General features: G+C 47.0%; 1 protein-coding gene across 1 annotated transcript in view; it reads left to right on the top strand.

Moving 5' to 3' along the window:
- SEL1L3 (SEL1L family member 3) overlaps positions 1-19,305 on the top strand; it is a 103,053-nt gene that overhangs the window by 4,955 nt on the left and 78,793 nt on the right. The window contains exons 2-3 of the mRNA XM_076001150.1: positions 7,329-7,899; positions 18,880-19,006. Coding sequence (XP_075857265.1) covers positions 7,329-7,899; positions 18,880-19,006 — 698 coding nt within the window. The remainder of the gene's footprint in view (positions 1-7,328; positions 7,900-18,879; positions 19,007-19,305) is intronic.

Genomic DNA, 19,305 nt, shown 5'->3' with positions numbered 1-19,305 from the left:
CCTTAGCTGTAAAACTAGAATGCTGTCTCCCTCACATTAGGTTAGACGTGAGAAGTTCTGAGAAGTTCTGTGTGAGAGGATGGGGTTAGACGTGCGAAAAAACATTTAAGTCGTCTGTCCCGATGCCCAGCAGACAGTAGAAACTCTATGAAATGAAACCAAACCAGCCTTTGCCACCCTTCTGTGATTTGAGTGAAAAAGAAACAGCATGTTAAATAGTATCGAGGGGGGTAGATCTTACACAAGCAGGAATACTGGTCATCACTGTGACGGGGTTTCTCTAGCCCGCTCTCGGGCGTGGGGAGAAGCAGTGCTCAACTGGGAAAGGTTTCCCAAGGCACATCTTGATTTTGAAGTCTTTATTGACATCATCGCCCATTTTGCTTAATTGCATACTTTGTTGACATAAACAGAATTTTTGCACGTATCTAGTCAGCAGAAATTGGAGCAATAAGCCTGCGAAGGCAATACAATTACCTTTTTGACCTATGGAAAGTGAGATCCAGCCAGAAGAAAGCCCTCAAGAGCCAGGGTTTTCTTAGGTGACTAATGGGCTGGCACGGTCGAGAATGAGAAACACAGACACTCCGTTACTGTCTGCGTATCAGACCTACCCACGTGCACGTATAAATGTAAACGAACTTCCCACAGTGAGACCTGAGTGATTTAAAATTTTCCAGTCCCTCTGTCCCTTCCTTAAATACTGAGTGGACCATGTACAGAATAGAGCCAAGTTTTCTCAGCTCTTTGGAACAAGGGAGGGTTATTTGAATAGAGTTTCTTTTTATTGATTTTGTTTAAAGGAATCAAATGCAGTCATCCTAAAAGAAGTTTAGGCAGTACTGATAGTTTTTTTTTTTCCCATCCAGAAGATACATAAATTCATCTGTTTCTTGATTCCCAGGCTGAATTCAATGCATTTAGATCTCCTATTTTGGGTCTTCTATCATGAAAACACATTAACTGGCCCATTTCTTTCTTTTCTAAAAAAATTTACAATACATGCACACTTACACAAAGGCAAAGGAATCTGTGTTTGGTGACTGTGCGTGACATTGTCAAATTTGACTTTGATTAGGGCTCACATCTGGTATAAACAGATATTTGAGGGCCCGGGCATCTTTCGGAGCCCAGCTCTGTTGGGTGCGGAGTAGATTATTAGCTTTTAGGTGGGACATCTACGTGGCTGTGTAAATGGTGTAATTTGAGGGGCAGAGAGATGCCCCCTCACACCCCAAATATCTTGCTTAGAGCTGCAGTACATTTGGGCCATGCTTTTAAGGCATTGTCTTCACAAATGCCAGGGTACGTGACATTACCTCTGCCTTTTTTAATGATCACAGTAACATGGATGAACTTGGCAGGTGAATGGGAGCCCAGCAGAGGGTGGAGGGATGGGAAATTTTAAAAATTTAATTTGTATTTTTGGTGTGGAGTAATGAAAAAGTTCTAGAATGTAGGACAGTCGTCTGGAGGGACAAAATAGCTGGGGGAAGTCCACCCCAAATGAGTAAAGTGGGTGCCAAGGTGCCACCTTCCCTGACCTCACAGTCTCCTAGGGCAGCTCTGGCCCCTGGGGCCCAGTGAGATGTCACAGGTAAGGGCTCTTTGCCGGGAGTTCACGTGGCAGGAGGAAAAGTAGAGAATTGGGTGGGGGAAGCTCGTAAGAAAACTTATGACTGCAAAGAAAGGGGCAGTGGGGGCTCCCAAACTGGATCAGGTCTTTTGGGTTATGTGCAGGTACCTCCAGGGCCACTGAGGCAGCTGGCAGAAGTGTCCATGCCCAGAACTTTATTTCAGCAGGAAACACTAGATTCCTACTGTGTGCCAAGCTCTGTCTTAGGAGCTAGGCACGTAACAATAATGTGGACTCTGACCTCATAGTTTCTAAACAAAGGAGCGTGTGGTTACATTTTTAGCTTATGTTAATGCAACCTGGCATGCGAAAATACCTATGAAGGTTGGACACGTGTCATGCCTGTAGCTGAAACTCTTCAAGTTAATTGCCTTATTTTCCTGGCAGGAAGCAGCTTATAACCACACACATGACTTGAGCCAGGAAATCGGCTTCAGTTTAATCAATATTTACAGTGTGACGTGTTGCTAATCGGTGTTGGGTTTGTACATAACAGAGGTGGCCACAACTCATGGCGTGGCAGCTGCCCACTGGGTCTGCTCCAGCCCACGAGGCATTGGCTTCCTTCTTCACATAGGTGCCCTAAAGGGCCTTCTCAGGGGCTGCAGACCGCCCTCTGCACAGGCCACCTACGGTGATGTTGGGGCCCTCTTTGGACCCAGCATGTCCCCATTGTGTTAGGGAAACATTGCTCCATCCCTGAAGTTGCTCTGAAGCTGCTCTTCTCTTGTATTTAAGCTGTCACTCAGGCTTCTTACATTTCTCGAATCATCCATCTCAGTCAGTGCAATTTCATCTCTCGGCCCAGCCCAGCTTCACATTCTCACTGACTTAGATCTTTTCTGAAAGAAGCAATAGCAAGATGTCAACACCCACCATCAGGGAACCTTAGAAGAATATGGATTCAAGCCCCGTCAACTACACATACATGAAATTATGCTGATTGGGTTATCCACCCCATTTCTCTTATATGATAACTCCTTACATATCTTCTATTACCTTGTGTTCTTCAAAACTCTATCTAGAATGAAAGCTTGATAATCTAGGACAGTGGTTAGCAAGCTACAACCCACGGGCCAATCCAGCCAGCTGCCTGTATTTCTCAACTGTGTTGTATCAGACCACAGCCATGTGTTCCCTCGGTTGTGTGTCCCTAAAGCTTTTTTCATGCTGATGCTGCAGAATCAAGTAGTTGCAGTAGACACCGAGTGGCTCGCAAAACCCCAAATATTTGCTCACCATCTGGCCATTGTTTTACAGAAAATGTCTGCTGACCTCAAATCTAGAATAGCACCATCCAGTAGAAATATAAGGGGAGACAGAAATGCAAGCCATATAGGTAATTTTAAATTCTCAAGTAGCCACATTAAAAAGTAAACAGAACTAATTTCAATTACACATTTTATTTAACTCGATGTATCCAAATATTATCATTTCAACATACAAGCAATATAAAAATGATTAATGCGATATTTCACAGCCTCTTTTTTTTATATACTAATGCTTTGAAATCCTGTGTACATTTTATACTCACAGCACGTCTCAGGGACGGCCACATGGCAAGTGCGCCATATTTGACTGTCCTACTCAGGGTGGATCGCATAGGTCTAAAACCCACCTCTCTTGGGTTACTTTTACTGCAACTGAGTCTTTGAAATGGATGAAAATAAAGTAATCTTCGTATGAGTACACAGAGATTTTCTCTGAGGCAGAATTTGGAGGGAAGGCTCTGGAGAGGTGCATGGTGAGGTGTGTATATACCTTCTTTATCCGCGATGTTATGAGCGTGGCCAAAACCAAATCACTCTCAGCGGGCTGTGCTTGTTAGCGGAGAAAAGTGGACCGGTGCCTTTTTAGCATTAAGATGTAAAAATGAGCTTGATTGCTATTAACTGCACTTTTCTGGTGAAGTCAAATGGTCATTCTGTTTAAAAAGAGATTTTCACTGGAGTTCCTAGCATCAGCATTAAAAATGTGACAAAAAAAAAAAAATTGAAGCAGGAGAGCTGGGTCTGGGTAAGTTTTTAAGGTATAGGTGACAAGAATGAGGAAGAGGTTTTAAGTCATTCTTCAGAAAAGAACGCAGTGTGATATTTACTATACCATGGCACGTCCCGGACTCTGTGCTGCTGTTGTCTCCCTAAATAAGCAACGTGTCCTTCCCGTCGGATCTGGCGAGGGCGCGTTTGGGGCTTTACTCTGGGGTAGGGCGGCGCGCTGGCTGCTCACGCTGCTCTTCTGCAGCAGCTCCGTCAGCACCAGTGACCGCTGGCTTTGGGGGGAACGCTGCCGTGAGCCTCACAGCTCGAGTCACCCCTTGAGAGTGGGGGCACCCTCTTGGCACTTCTGGCGGGACGGATGAACTGCCACCGTGGGCGCATGCCGGCGCGTCTCTGTTCGTGTGGGAGCAAGCTTCAGCCTGGAGTTCCCAGGCTGCCGGGCAGTGGGGACTCTGTCGGGGACTCTGTCGTCTCGCAGTTGTGTGCGGTAGGGTGGCGAGTGTGGGGGTGGGCGGAGGGAAGAAAAGGAGCCAGGTTCCTGGGCTCGCCTCTGCTAACCCACCGGCCGGGTGGTGCAGGAGAACGTCACCTCTCGGTGGTCTGCAGAATGCGGGAGAGGACAGGCGCATCACCAAGGGCTCATCCGCTCTGACATTCTCTACTTGTAATTATGAGATTATTTTTATATTTATTTACTGCCCCCTCGTAATTTGGCAGTATAAACAAGAACATAAAACAATTAAACCTCCCCCTGCGGGGGCAGACAGTTTGGACTGTGACCCCCCTTTCTTCCCACAGATTTCCCATGATTCATCAAAAGGAACGGTGGCCCTTTGCCTCTTCTCTCTGCGATTCGCAGAAGCCACGTTTGCCTTTAGCATGGCTGCTTGCTTCTCACTCCTCCCCCTTTTAAAAAAATTCACTGGATGCAGAATTCAAAAGATAAGGAAGAATAAACAGTGCATCTGTCTCTCTCATCCTGTCCCCTGGTGACACTGTCCTTACCCATGTGGGCAGCCAGTGGTGGTGAGTGTATTCAAGTGAATATGTGCACACACACACACATTTAACCCAAGTGGTATTTGTGAACCTGTTTTTTAAAAAAAACAAATTAAAAACCCTTTAGAGATCATTCCTCTATCTGTACATGAAGATCTTCCTCTTTTTAATATCTATATAGTACTCCATGAATGGATGTACTATAATTTATTTAACCAGCTCCTTCTTGATGGGCATTTGGGCTTCCCATCTTTTGCTATTACAGTGCTGCAGTGAAAATTGATGCATGCATAACTCATTTGGCAGAGATTTGAGTGTGTTTGTAGGATAAATTCCTATAGGTGGAATTACTGGGCCAGAGGGCGGGTGCGTTTATACTTTTGCTAGGTATTGCCTGATTGGCCTGGTAGAGATTACTGCCACCAGCAATCCGTAAGAGGGTGTGCTTCCCTGCACTCTGGCTAGTATAAGGTGTTATCCGACTTTTTGATCTTTGTGAATCTAATAGGTTAAAAAATTGTATCTCAGTGTAGTTTCAATTTGCATTTCTTTTGCTATGAATGGGAATTCACTTATCTTTGAACTGTGTCATTTGCTCATTTTTCTAATGGATTGTTAGCCTTGTTTCTAATGTCAGTTGCTTTAAAAGGGAAACACTCCCTTTTGCAGAAACCTTCATTGATTCTTTGCTGTCAGTAGAATAAAAGTCCACATTGTTTGGACTGGAACTCAGTGCTCTCTAGGGCCCAAACCCTGTCTGTCTTTTCAATGCCATATCTCCATGTCCACATCGCTGCTCGCTGTTCCCCGAATACACCTACCCTTCCCTATCTCTTGCCCCACTTACGCTGTTTACTTGCAGTGCCTTCCCTTCGCATCTCTATCTGAAGAACTTCTCTTCATCCCTCAAAGCCCAGTTGAAATACCATTTCTTCCATAAAGCCTGTCCTAACACCCCAACTCAGAATTACTCTTTCTGGTGCTGTGTTCCTTTGGGTTTGTTTGTAGTTTGCCTGGAGCAGGGACCACGCTCTGCTTGTGTCACTGTTATTTATAGCTGTGATTTCCTGACCCCAGGCTTCATGCCTTGTTCACCTTCGCTGCTCCTGTAGCTTTAAGCCAGCATTGGAAAAAAGGAGTCCTTATTTCTTCTTTCCTGGGAGAAGACCAAAGTGACTTTTTTCTTTAAAATTTTGGCAAAAAACATTTATAAAACAAAGTGTACCATTTTAACCACGAAGTGTACAGTTTCAGCAGTGTTAAGTAAATTCACACTGTTGTGTAGCCATCACCACTTTTCATCTCTAGCACTATTTTCATCACTGAAACTCTGGACCTATTAAACACTGTCTCCCTATCTCCCACTCCTATTAGACCCTGGGGACCTCTATTTCACTTTCTGTCTCTGTGACTTTGACTACCTAGGTACCTCATATAAGTGGATTATAGGATACCTACTGTTCTTTTGTGTCTATCTTGCTTTATTTAGCATCATGTCTTCAAAATTCATCTGTATTTTAGCATATATCAGAATATCATTCCTTTTCAGGGCTGAATAATATTCCATTGCAGGTATATACCATGTTGTGTCTATCCATTCATCTGCTGATAGAGCCTGGGCTTGGTTTTGGTTGCTGTCAATAGTGCTGCTGTGAACATGAGTATACAAACGTCTCTTCGAGTCCTTGCCGTCACCCCTTTTGGGTACATACTTAGAAGTGAAATTGTGGGATGGGATCATATGGTAATCCTATATTTAATTTTTTTGAGGAACTGTATTGTTTTCCATAGCAGTTGCCCCATTTACATTCTCACTAACAGTGCACAAGAGCTCCCGTTTCTCCACATCCTCACCAACATTTGTTATTTTTTGGTTTTTTGATAAATAGCAACCCTAAGGGGTGGGAAGTGGTCCAAAGTGACCTTTTTGCTGTTGTGTTTTAGATACCCGAGTCACACAGCCGTAATTAGAAGAGCTCTTAGCACCCTTACACCAGCCCCTCATGCTCAGAACATTGCCTTGGTCTCACGACAGATAAACACGCAGCTAAAGTCTTTCTTGGCGCATCACGTAGCGTTACCCATGGCGAAAGGACAGCACAGTCCACGGTCCAGGACTGCCCGTGTGTGATTTGGAGCAGTAGGAACCTCCCGCTGGTCCATCGTGATGCAGGCTTGTCCTGGCTTAGAACTTACTAGAGGAAAGCGAGCCAGGTTGGCATCCCGGTTACGGTCCCTCGAGGGTGCACTTTGAACTTTTCTCGTAGCCTTTGATTTGGCAGCATCTGACCCGCCGTGTGAAGTCAGGACAATAGTGTGAAAATGTCTGACTCCGGGTTGTGTCTCTTTCATTCTCAGGCCGCTGCAGTGGCTGCTGGATTTGTTGTGAACTAGCTCCTCCATTTGGAAACCAGCTCCGGGGATTTCGCCACGTAGCTTCGAAAGTCACGTTTTGATCAGCAGATGCTCCTGAGTCCGAGGAGAGGGTTGAACGTGGCCTGATCTCTTTTGTGTTCTTGTTGGTTTTTCTCCAGTCGTTCAGTAGTGGTTTCGACATCTTTTATCTTCTTCCACATTCATGGCTTTATGCAGATTGATATTTTTTATCCCAGGAAAAATAGTGATTCACATATCTGTTATTATGATAATTTTAATCTTTCTGTGTTTCTTACTTCTTCTCCCCTCTTTTTCAGAATTTTGTACCGTCCCTGGGTAGGCAGACCGCTCTGACGACATCAGTGATACCCAAAGCCGAGCAGAGCGTGGCTTACAAGGACTTTATTTATTTTACTGTCTTTGAAGGGAACGTTCGCAACGTTTCTGAGGTCTCGGTGGAGTATCTGTGCTCCCAGCCCTGTGTTGTCAATTTGGAGGCGGTTGTTTCATCCGAGTTCAGAAGCAGCATTCCCGTGTACAAAAAGAGGTGGAAGAACGAGAAGCATCTTCACACCAGCAGGACACAAATAGTTCATGTGAAATTTCCAAGCATTATGGTTTACAGAGACGATTACTTCATCAGACACTCCATCTCGGTGTCCGCGGTGATACTGCGCGCCTGGATCACTCACAAACACAGCGGCGGGGACTCGAGTGTTAAATGGGACGAAAACTTGCTGCACGCCGTCGCAAAGAATTACACTCTGCTGAAGACAGTCCCGCCTTTTGAACGCCCTTTCAAAGACCATCAAGTGTGCCTTGAGTGGAACATGGATTATATTTGGAACCTTCGGGCAAACAGGATCCCACAGTGTCCTCTGGAAAATGGTAGGTCATTCGCCCTGCTAGGAGCCGCATTCTCGTGTCTTCAGATGGCCCATGTCATGAAAGGCTGGCGAGAGAAAATTCTTCTGCTAGCAGTGGGGAGAAAAGGAAAATGGAGGAGCACACACACTGGGCCTGTGATTTTGGGCTTTGGAGACAAAAGGAGAAAAACAGAAAGGGGAAGAGAGGAGAAAGATAAGGAGAGAATTGGACGGAAGATGCAAGGGAGGGAGAACAAAGTGGCCAGGGAAGGGAGACCTTGAGCGGTTTAGATCTGCTTTAAGTTGGAAAGGAGCGCTAACGCCACTGAGACAAGGAGTGGGAAAATCTTCTTCCCCTCCCCCTCTGCCCAGCCCCCGCACCCCCAGGTTTCTGTTCTTTTTAAGCAGCATGCTTTGTCCTGGAGGAGATGAGAACCTGAAGGGGCCTTTGTGTCAGACAGGGAGGTTGTACCGCAGAATGGCAAACCCTGGCTGAGTTTGCCTCCTTCTCTGTCGATTTCTAGCTATGTAACCCTGGAACTCTCCGAGCCTCAGTTTTCCTATCTGTGAAATGGAGATAGTGAGTAATACACTCATGGCAGTGTTGTGAGGATTAAATGAGATGTGAGTGCTTAGTCTATCATCAGCACACAGTAAAAAGTAGCTATGATGCATTTTATCTTAAATGCCACATGGTCCCAGGCTCCACAGGACCAATGCAGGAGGCTCCCGGTCCCCTCCTGCAGCCTCCCTTAGGCACCGGGGTTGGAGATCTCTGGCATACGTGGAGAAGTGGGGCTCTGAAGTTCTCTCAGGGGCACGAGGAGCACCTTGCTCCATGGATGCCGAGTGCCTGCCTGCTCTTCTCCCGACCCTGCAGGCTCCTAGGTAGTGTTTCCTAAAGTGTGGGCCTAGAACCATCTGTGACAGAATCACGCAGTGCTCTGGCTGTGAATGCAGGTTCCCAGGCCCCATAGTTTATCTACTCAGTCAGGATCTGTGGAGCAAGGCCCTGGAATCAGCATTCTAGCACATCCCTCATGACTCTGATGCACCCTAAAACCTGACACCCTCAGACCAGGGGCAGAGCTGGTGGAACTTTGGTCCTCACAGTTCCTGTCACCAGATCCCAAGGCAGGCGTGGCGAGTGGAAGAAATCCATGGGCCTGTGGCAACAGACCCTTCCACAGGACATGCTTGCCTGATACCTCCAGTCTTCAACAGGACTGGTTTGGGACAGGGTGACTTAAGGACACATACCCTAAGCTCTTCCTCTAGTGGTCAACTTCTTGTCACCTCTGGGACTTCGTTTCTGTCAAGCTGTCTTTGGGGAAGCAATGGCTGTGACGATTTCTTGCTATTGCTCCAGAGCAGCTCTGCATACGATGAGAACTTAAAGGACCCGTGCAACCACGTATTTCAGTTGGTCAGAGGACACCTGCCATAGAACCAGCACATTTGACATTTTAAAAAACTATTTTGAAATCATTGTAGATTCACAGAAAGTTGCAAAAACAGAGTTCTGCTATCCTCCCCCCAGCTTCCCCAAGGGTGATACCCTCCATAGCTATAGCTCGGTATCGAAACCAGGGAATGAACGTAGGTGTTGATCTAATACCATTGTCACTAGTTTTTACATGCACCTGTGTGTGTGTGTGTGTGTGTAATTCTATACAATTTTATCCTACATTTTGTCTTAATAGCCCTGTTCTGTGTCTGGCTTATTCCGAATCTGTGCTGTGCTTTACATACAAAGACACCTAGAAATGAAGGCAAGTTTCCTGTGTGTGTTGGGGTGGGCGGGTCACTAAATGTCTGGAATAAGTCCAGCTGCGTGCATTTTGATGATCGGTGCACATCCCTCTCCCAGGCAGCGCCCCACACCAGCACCTGGCTGGAACACCTTCCACCGGGCTGCCTAATTTGTGAAGAAGGAGGAAGCACAGGGCACCCACAGCCACGGTTTTGCTTTGCCTCCGACTTTGTCAGGGCTTGATGGTTTCATTTCATGTTTGTCAAATCATGTATTTCTCATTGAAGAATGCCTGAATCGCAAGCTGGCCGTTTCTAAATGAAATCATTTATGAAGTGGCTCGGTTCTCAGGGCGCCTGAACATGCCCCTAACGTGTGAAACATCTCTTCCCTCTTTTGTTGTTCCTTCTCGTATTCACAAAGCCCGGGAATAGCACAGTGGGGTTTTCTCCCCACATTCCTCAGAGCATAGCTTTTGGAATGAGAATTAAGCTAATAAAAGCATAATGCAGAGAAAAACCTTTGTTAAGTTAAAGTCACTGAAAATAAGGGGAAGCTCTGGGCACCCTCAAAACCAACTCCGTTGGCACAGCTATGGCTTGTTTACCAAAAAGGGGAGCATATTCTCGCCCTGCCTTTAAAGGACAGATCACAGGAGCGACTGCAGCAGCCCTGTGGGAAGTGTCCGCGACCTTTGTTCTTGATCTGGGCTGTGGACGGGGAAGGGCCAGGCCCCTGGCTTGTTCTTAGCAGGGGCTTCTTGATGAGCAGGAGCCGAGTTGGAACAACGAGATGGCATTAGCGGGGCGCGGAGCCGAGCTGCGGGGTGCCTGTCATGTCTGGTCCCAATCCCACTCTGCGCCCGGCACTGATGTCGCGTTTCGGGGAATGTTTTCTATGTCAAGTGCCTGGTGTCCTGCAATGGCCCTGCCTCCATCCGAAGGGCTCCCTGACTTGCTTTCATTTTCCTTTACGTTTATGAAGCGAGTCAAAGTCCCCGTGCACGGACGCTCCAGGAGTGCGGTTGGGGTGTCCTCCCCACCGGTCAGCTGAGGCTCCGAGTGAGGGACACAGCCCTTGGTGGCTCATCTTCTTTGCCAGGACCCGACCAGGCCACTGGTCTGATTCTTGGTGGAGAGGCAGCAGCCTTTGTCTGGCCCTGCTGGGTAAACCTAACCCGGATGAGAGGTCGGCAGCCTTCCAGAACGCGTGTGTGCTGGGGCTCAGCCACGCGCCCTTCCTGTGCACCTGTCCCTGCTGCGTCCTGGGCGTGTGGGCATAGGTGGCTGCAGGCAGACAGCATGTGTGGCTGCACCTATCGTGGCCTGTTTCCTTGGGCGGGGGCACTGGGCGTTTACTGTTGTCCCTCACAAGTCACATGTGTGCCTGACTCATGCCTGAGCTCCCCGAAAGAAAGGAATCAACCACGCAGGCCAGTGTCCCGGGCCCGGACCTGGGGGCCACCTGGACTTCTCTTCCTGTCACACCCTATTGTGAGAGTCGCCTAGGCCGTTGCTCCACCTTCAGACTATGTGTGGATCACATATTCAGCCACCGCTCACACGTCTCACTGCGTGTGCTGCTGTCATCCTGGTCTACCACCACCCTCCTGTCTGGACTCCTGCCCCTGCCTGCAAGTGGCCAGGGTGAGATGGTGACATCACTCCCTGCTTAAACCCCCAGGGCCTCCCACTGCCCATGGATCCCAGGTAGGGTCAACCTGTGCCCCTTGCTGGGACCTGTGGGGCCTGTCCCTGGCCCTTGCCAGCCTCATCTCCTGCCCTGCACCCCTCGCCCACCGGTTCCTAAGTGCACACGGGCCTGCTTGCTTCTCCTTGAGCATACCAAGTTCATGTCCCCACCTGGGGACATTTGTGTGACCGACCCAACACCTAAGTGCTCTTCTCCCAGCTCACTCTATGGCTTGCTTCCTCAGCTCACTCATGCCTCTGCTCAGATGTCGTCTCATCCAGGCGGCTCCCGTGGCCACCTCGTCTAGGATGGCAGCCCCACTCCTGCCTGTCATTGTCCACCACCTTTATTTTCTTCACAGCTTGGACAGCGTCATTAAATATATCTCATTGCTTATGTGCTTGTTTAGCGGTCCCAACCTTTTTGGCCCCAGGGACTGGTTTCACGGAAGACAGTTTTCCCACGGACCAGGGGTTAGGGGTGGAGTGTCGTGGGGGGAGGTGGAGCTCAGGCGGTGATACTCGGCCTATTTCCTAACAGGCCACGGACTGGTACCAGGCTGCAGCCCAGGGGTTGGGGACCACAGTGCTTGTTGACTTCCTCCCGCACTAGAACGCAGGCTCAACAAGGCCAGGGGCCTTGTTGGCTCTGCTCAAGGCCTGGCAGTAGGCACGCAGTGCCCCTTTGTCGGTGGAGTGAATGAGTGCTCTTGGCCAAGGGGGGAGGGCAGCATTCTCTCTTACGCTCATGCGTGAATGTCATACTGTGACAACACAGTGACAACCCCCACTCGGCCGTGTTGCCACAGGGGGAGCATGCGGGGCAGGTGTAGCTGGCTTCCTTCCCTGGGGCCTCTGCACACGCGCCATGGTGCCCAGCCCAGCACCCATGGGGGCTGTGCTGGTTAAGGCTGCAGGCGCCTGCTCAGGCTTCCCCCTTTGCAACCACTGGTGAGCTCAGCTTTGCCTCTGCAGTGCGAGTCTGTGACTCCCTGCCCCTCTGCCCTTGCTAAAGCACTTCCTTTTACCTAGAATAGCCACCGTCCCATCCCTGACCCCTACCCCAACACCGAGCCCACAAGCTAACACCTCCCCACAGCCACCTTCCATGTCTTCCTGGCAAAATCTTGCCCGGATCTCAATAGCTACCTCGCATTTCCAACCCTCCCCCATCCTGACCCTGAAGTTTTGGGGGTTTTTTCTTCCCCACAATCAGAAATTAACTCTCTAATAACTGGCCTCCCAGAACCCTCTGTTGGTTCCTCTCCTGTGATGTGTATCATGTTCTGTTCAATTAAGCAAATGTTGAGTGAGCACCTACTATGTACCGATTTCTTTCTTTCTTTCTTTTTTTTTTTTTTTTTGCAATCACACAAGAGGAGGTTTATTTTCTGGCTAGCCAGGGTCCAAGTCCCAGAGCACCAACGCAGTGGCCACTCTCGCAGGCAAGGACCCCGACCGGAACAACGGCATGCCTTTTATCCCCATGGTGCACAAGCTGCGCACAAGCCGACTACGCATGGATCATGCGTTGACCTTTAAAATGATTGGTTGCCCACTGTTGCCTTTTGAAATAATTGGCGGGTTGGTTGCCCTCTATTGCCTGATGGGCCAGTCGCCCGTGCTTCAATGACCTCATCCCATAATTCCCCCTACAGCGGTGTAGCAAGCAAGCAATGACAAGAAGCAAAGGTTTGCGGTTAGCTCATTGCCCCACCCAAGTAAATTCCCGACAATTGGAAGAATTCCTCTGCCCTTCCTCTGTCCTACAAATATGTACCGATTTCTTTACCAAGTTCGGTGGCTCAAAGATGAAGATGCTGTCCCTCTCTTTAAGGCGGTTATGTGGGAGGTAAAAACAGCCGCCAGTAGTTGCAGCCACGTACTGTTCCTGAGCGCTCACTAGATGTCAGGCGCTGTGCTCAGTGCCTGACACAGAGATCCAATTTAATCTGCATGATACTCTACTGCCACATTTACAGAGGAGGAAACCGAGTCAGAGAGATAGAGCAGCTGTCTCAAGTACACCGCTACTTACTAATGATGGAGCTGGGATTTGAACCTGGGTAGTTTGGTTCCCAAAGTCCACGTGTAACCGTTAGGCTATACTGCTGGACGATGTTGTGAAGCTAGTTCTTATTTTAAGTCATTCATTCATTGAAAAAGATTCCTGACCGATCTCTGTGTTAGGCGCTTTGCCAGGCTCTTCACAGAGGTGACAACTGAACAGACTCAAAAGATGAGTAGAGTTCTCGCAGTCGGAAAAGGCGCGCAGAGAAGGACATGCAGGCAGAAGGGGAAGGCACGAGCCATGGCACATGCAGAAGAGGCAGCCCGATGGGGGACTGCTGACGAGCCTGTGTACCCTGACGTGAGGGATGGAGTGAGGTCTCATCTCACACACCAACTTGGGTTGACTGGGGGTGGCCGCCTAGCCACGGTGTTGAGAAGGATTCTGAGGCAGAGTCTGCACTTGGTGAGAAAGAGTGCCGTGTTGGCTGATTCCTGTCTGCTGCGGTGTAGAAATGTGGACCAGCAACAAGCTTGTTATGTGTTTATTCACCAGGGTAGAATCTCTGGTGTAAGATGGACAATTTGGGAAATAAGACTAGAAAGGCAGTTTAGGGGCGTACCTCAAAGGTTCTTAAATGCCATGTCAATGGGTATCAGGCATTCTGTGGTAGTGCCTGCCTTTATGAACTTTTCTCCTATCTCCCCTCTCAGATAAGAAACTCTGGGGGACCATGGCAATTTCCTTTTTTTTTTTTCTTTCACTAAAAATGCATTCTCATCTTACGATCCAATGGATTGGAAGTATGATTCCTTATAACAAAATTCCATTACAACAAAGTGATTGAAAGTTAAATTAAGTGTTGGAGCCAGGCTTGACTTGTCTTTGTGAAAGAAGTTTATACAGCGGGACTATTCAAATCAATGGTATGATGACAACTTTTTGTAATTATAAGCTATATATTTGGCACTTTAAAAAAACAGACCTAGTTTCTTTTTTCCCCCAGTTAATGATGGTAGTCTGAATTTTTCAGTAATAACACTAATTAATGCCTAGCATCTGCATTGCCCTTTTTGATTTTCAAAACACTTTTTCCATGCGCATTGTCTCATTTAATCCTCATAATAGTCACATGGGAAAGACAGTGTTATTCTCATCCTTTCGTTAACAAAGGAGAAAACTGAGACTAGGGGAGTTTGTTTAACTGGAGTCCAAACTTCCTGATTCTCTTGACTTTGTTATGCCGCCTCTCTGAAATATGCAAATACAGCCCTAACCCAGGTTTCTAAATTAGAAAGAATACTTTTTTTAAAGTTGAATTTTTATCGATGTGAATCATCCTGTTTTCTTCACCCACTGGACTTTGTGTCTTTAAAGCAGATTGGGTGGTCGAGGCTGGCAGCCTCCAGGGCCTCCCGTGGGGCGGCCTCGAGATGCCCCTTCTCGCTGTTGCAGGGAAACGCGCTCTAAGCTTTCGTTCCCTTCTTTTTCAGCCAAAAAAAAAAAGTCATACATGTACCTGGTGATAAAAGAAAAAGTTGGAACAGTGTAAAAAGGTTTAGGGGAAAGAGTAAGTTTCCGCCCACCCTAGTCTTCTGGTCCTTTTCCCAGAAGCAAACTCGTTAGCAACAGTTTCTTGTGTCTCCTTCCAGAAATGTTCTCTGCCCACATAAGTGTTCACTGTAGCCCCTTCTCTTCCTGCACAAATGAGAGAATACTAGAAAGTCTGCCCAGCGCTCATTAATAGCACGGTAGAGACTTTTCTGTATCAAGACGTGATGCAGGACCTCATTCTTTTCCATGCTCCTTAGCATTCCTTCCATTGCCTGACAGCCCCTAATTTATTTAACCTGTCTTCTGCTGATGGCCACACAGGTCATTTCTAGTCTTTTGCGTTTACCGACAGGGCTACACTGAACACTCGTGTACATGTATCTTTGTGCATGCACATAAGTATGTTTGGAGGATAAATTAGTAGGAGTGACATCTATTCTTAAGACTCCTGGTATTGAATGTTCCCCAGACTTCCTTAGTAACCCGCTTCACGCCGCCTGGTATCCTCTCTGGGGGAAGCTCTGGCCTAAATCATATTTGCTGGAAAATTGAGATTTTATTCGCGGGCTTTGGCTTTAGAGAAAACCGAATGGCTTGATTGGCGCTGCCTCTTCAATGTCCTTCCCGTGTTTGGGAAACATTATGGCGTCACCTGTGTTCCAGTTGTACTTCTCCAAGTTGAAAAATCTTGCCTTCTTTTCCCCCAGTTTCTGCGTGCAGACTTTGGGTCATTGTGATTCCTTGCATTGAGACTCTGTCACCTCTCCGCGTGTGGCTGAGGACCTCGGCGGCGTCAGCGTGGTGTGTTTGAGGCACAGCCTGAGGAGGGCTTTGTTACGAGGAGACGGGGCCATCCCCAAAGCGGGGTGTCTGTGTCAGGACTCTGAGCTAGAGAGTGGCCGCCTCCGGGCCCCGCTGAGCCAGGCTCCAGCCTGAAGGAGGGGCCGCGGCGGGGCCTTGGGCATCGAAGGCAACATCAGTTATCTAACCAATCTAGACATGTTTCAGTGTTTTAGCCACGGGTACAGCCACTCGAGGGGCATGCTAGCAGCTGAATGTCACCTGAGTTTCTTTCTGGAAGGGCTTGTAGGGAGGTGTGGTTAACAAAAAGCCCATTCATTGGTTTGCAGTGGGGAGCCCAGGTCTGAGCCAGAGCCGGGCCCTATTCCGCTATACAGCCTTCAACCAGACACAATTCTTCTTGTCTCCAAATGAAGGGGTTTGCACCATATAATACCTGACATCTCTTCTTGCTCTAAAATTTGAGGAAATAATGCAAGCAAAGCAACCAGTGGGGAAGGGTTCTAAACATGAACTGTTTTCCTGGTAATTTAGTTTATGTCTTAATGTTGCCTTTTTTCCCCCACCTCTACCTTAACCTCCTCATGCAAGATAAGCCAAAGCAATGGATTTGGAGGAAGGACTTGAAAGAAGAGAAGTCATTATCTGGCTTAGGCAGCATGGTGCACATAAATGTTGGGGAAAAAGGAGATTGATCCAAATCCTGAGTTGGCCACAGCTACATTCATTCATTCATTCGTCAAATATTCATGGGAGTGCCTATCAAGTGCTGGGCCCTGTTCTAGGCTGCAGGGATGGAGTAGTGAATGAAGTAAGGTCCCTGGCTTCATGGAGCTCACACTCTAGAGGAAATTGGACAAGCCTCTAAACCTCTTTGGACCTAAGTTTTCCTAGGTAGGAAAACCTGTAAGAACCTGTAAGTTCTTTAATGGTGGATGGCACTGGCACTGTTCCTCCCCATCTACTGCCTGCGACAGACAGCTCTCATCAATTATAGCACTTACTAGACAATAAGCCTACATGTTATCCTGGGCTAGATGAATGATAAAGTCCTTTCCTGCTCCAAAGTTCCTTCCTGTTAATTACTTCTAATTATAATGAAAAGACAATATTTATACTGAGGGGAAACTACAGTAGAACTCCAAATTATAGAAGTATTGAAGCTACAGATTTTACAAGAAATCTACCCTTCCTTTGGTTTTGTTGGCTACAAAAGGTACGTGTGTCTGTAAAATTGTTTTAGATCTTTGGGTTTGAGATTTTCTCTCCAGAGTCTTTTGCTGCAAGGTGTCCTGTTTGACCTGTTTTACTTTGATCCTTGGATAAAGGAGAGGCTCACCAGCGTGCACTTTTAACTCTTTTCGCTTTGGAAAGCTCCTTTATGAAGCCTCATTTTCTTGGAGTCAGGTTGGGCAGAATCAAATCCGTCTGTTTTGACAAATGTTTCTACTACACACTAGATCACTCAACAGCAATCACTAGCAGAAGGCCTCCTAGGGGTCTAACATGGCCATCTGGTCGCTCATGCTCCACTCAACACGGTGGAAACCGAACTGAGATTGAGCTGATGTCAGCCTCTTTGGTGAGTTTTTTCTCCAGATTCCAAAGACATCTTGGCACCATTTCCATTTCTAATCCTCCCCGCCACTCCCATAACAGACCAGCAAGTCCAGTGTGTCCAAATTGAGCTCAAATTACAAAACAAAAAACAAACAAACAGAAAATGTGAAATGTTTCTGTTGAAATTGATAATTCCACCCTTGTGTATTTCCACATGTGCCTCCACTTGTAACAAAACAGGTAGATTTGTGGATACTGGGGGAAATCGGCTTATTTAATCCTGTGAAATATATACACAAGGGCCTAAGATTCTAAAAACTGCTCTTATGATTTTCATATTATAATGCACCAGAGTTACCAGTCTTTATTATAAATTACTTTCCTTTAGGAAATGAGAACTAACACGTCCGGCACCCTAGGCCGTGGCCCCCATAATTTGTGCCAATATTGGCATTTGGTGACTTACACAGAAATCAGCTCTTCTCTCTCCAAGAAGCTCAGGGAAATAGAATGTTTCCCCCATGTAACCATAGATATTTAAACCAAGGAGTGTTTTAGGAAAGAAAAAGGTGTCTTTATTCCCAGGCTGAGTTAAATGAATTCTTTTTTCTTTGGTGGGGGGAATATGGAAAACAGAAAATTCATACTTAGCCTTGTGTAAAGCAGCAGGTATTAAATATAGATGAAACAACTCAGTTCTCCCTTTAAAATTTGTTATGGACATCACTATGTTTTCTAGAGCTACAGAATTCTCCCACGTTTGTGAAATAAAGCGGAAGACTTTCCAGTTTTAAGGGGTACGGTTAGTAATTTTTGTGTAGGGTAGCGTGTTGAGTTTATGTGGAAAGTCTGCACAAAAGAAAACAAACCCTGCAGTTTTAAGGGCATGGATTCTGAAGCCAAATTGCTTGAGCTTGAACCTCACCTCCTCCTCTTACTATGACCCTCTCTGAGCCTCAGTTTTTCATCTGTTAAATGGGGATAATAAAAGAACTTACTTCGTGGTTTGTTGTGAAATTTCATGAGATTATCCCTGAATAGTGTTTTGCATGTTGCCTGGCATACACTAAATATTATTGTGGCAACTGTGTGTGCCTCTATTTCCTCATCGGTAGACTGGGGAATTAAATTAATTAATAATTAATTAATTAATTAATAATGAGAATTAAATATAATGAGAATTAATGGTGACAGCAGTGTCTGGGCCTTAGTCAGTGTGATGGAAGCATTAACTTATTGTTATAACACAAATTCAAAATGCTTTCCTTGGCATTAGGAGGGCAGCATGTAAAATGGTTAAGAACATAGAACCTTGAGTTTGAACCCTGAAATTTGGTTCCACCACATATTAACTCTGTAAACTGAGGCTTGGGCTTTTCGCCTGTGGAATGGAACTGATCTTAGAGTCAGCTTCCTCGGGTTGTCATGAACCCTAATTGAGGTAGTCTCTGTAAAGCGCATTGCACGGCGCCTGGTGTATATATATGGTGGTCAATAAATGTTTGCTGATATTTTAGGGTGCCTCTTTTAAATGTTTGATCGGAGCTGGGCAGAAGGTTCTAGGAAGAGCGTGATTCGGGAAGGAATGCTTTTCTGGAGAGAGTTGAAAGGGAGTCATTTTGCTGTTCGCAGATGTGGTCGCCCTTCTTGGCTTTCCCTATGCCTCCAGTGGAGAAAACACCGGCATCGTAAAGAAACTCCCGAGGTTTCAGAACCGGGAACTGGAGGCCACGCGACGCCAGCGGATGGATTACCCAGTGTAAGGATGGGCGGCAGAGCGGGGCTGGGCGGGCGGTGCTGGTGTCAGTGAGGACCAGAGCAGGCTAGTGGAAGAACTTAGAAGAACCCACCGTTGTAAGGTGCTTTGCAAAAAACGTTGCCATCTAAATGGCTTAGACAGAATTTGTGGGCCTGAAAACCTGAAATTAGTCTTGAATTATTCTTGCATGTAGCAATCCTCAGCTTGCCTTAGCCTTAACATGTAGGTTCCAGGAGTGACGCGAGTGGGCAGTAAGGTGTAGAAGCCTGAGGCCTTGCAAGGTGGCAGGTGCGGCTAGC

Source organism: Microcebus murinus, chromosome 3 (genome assembly GCF_040939455.1).
Source record: "Microcebus murinus isolate Inina chromosome 3, M.murinus_Inina_mat1.0, whole genome shotgun sequence".
Lineage (NCBI taxonomy): Eukaryota > Metazoa > Chordata > Mammalia > Primates > Cheirogaleidae > Microcebus > Microcebus murinus.
Note: the sequence above shows the minus strand (reverse complement) of the source record. Positions and strands in the feature narration are given on the sequence as shown.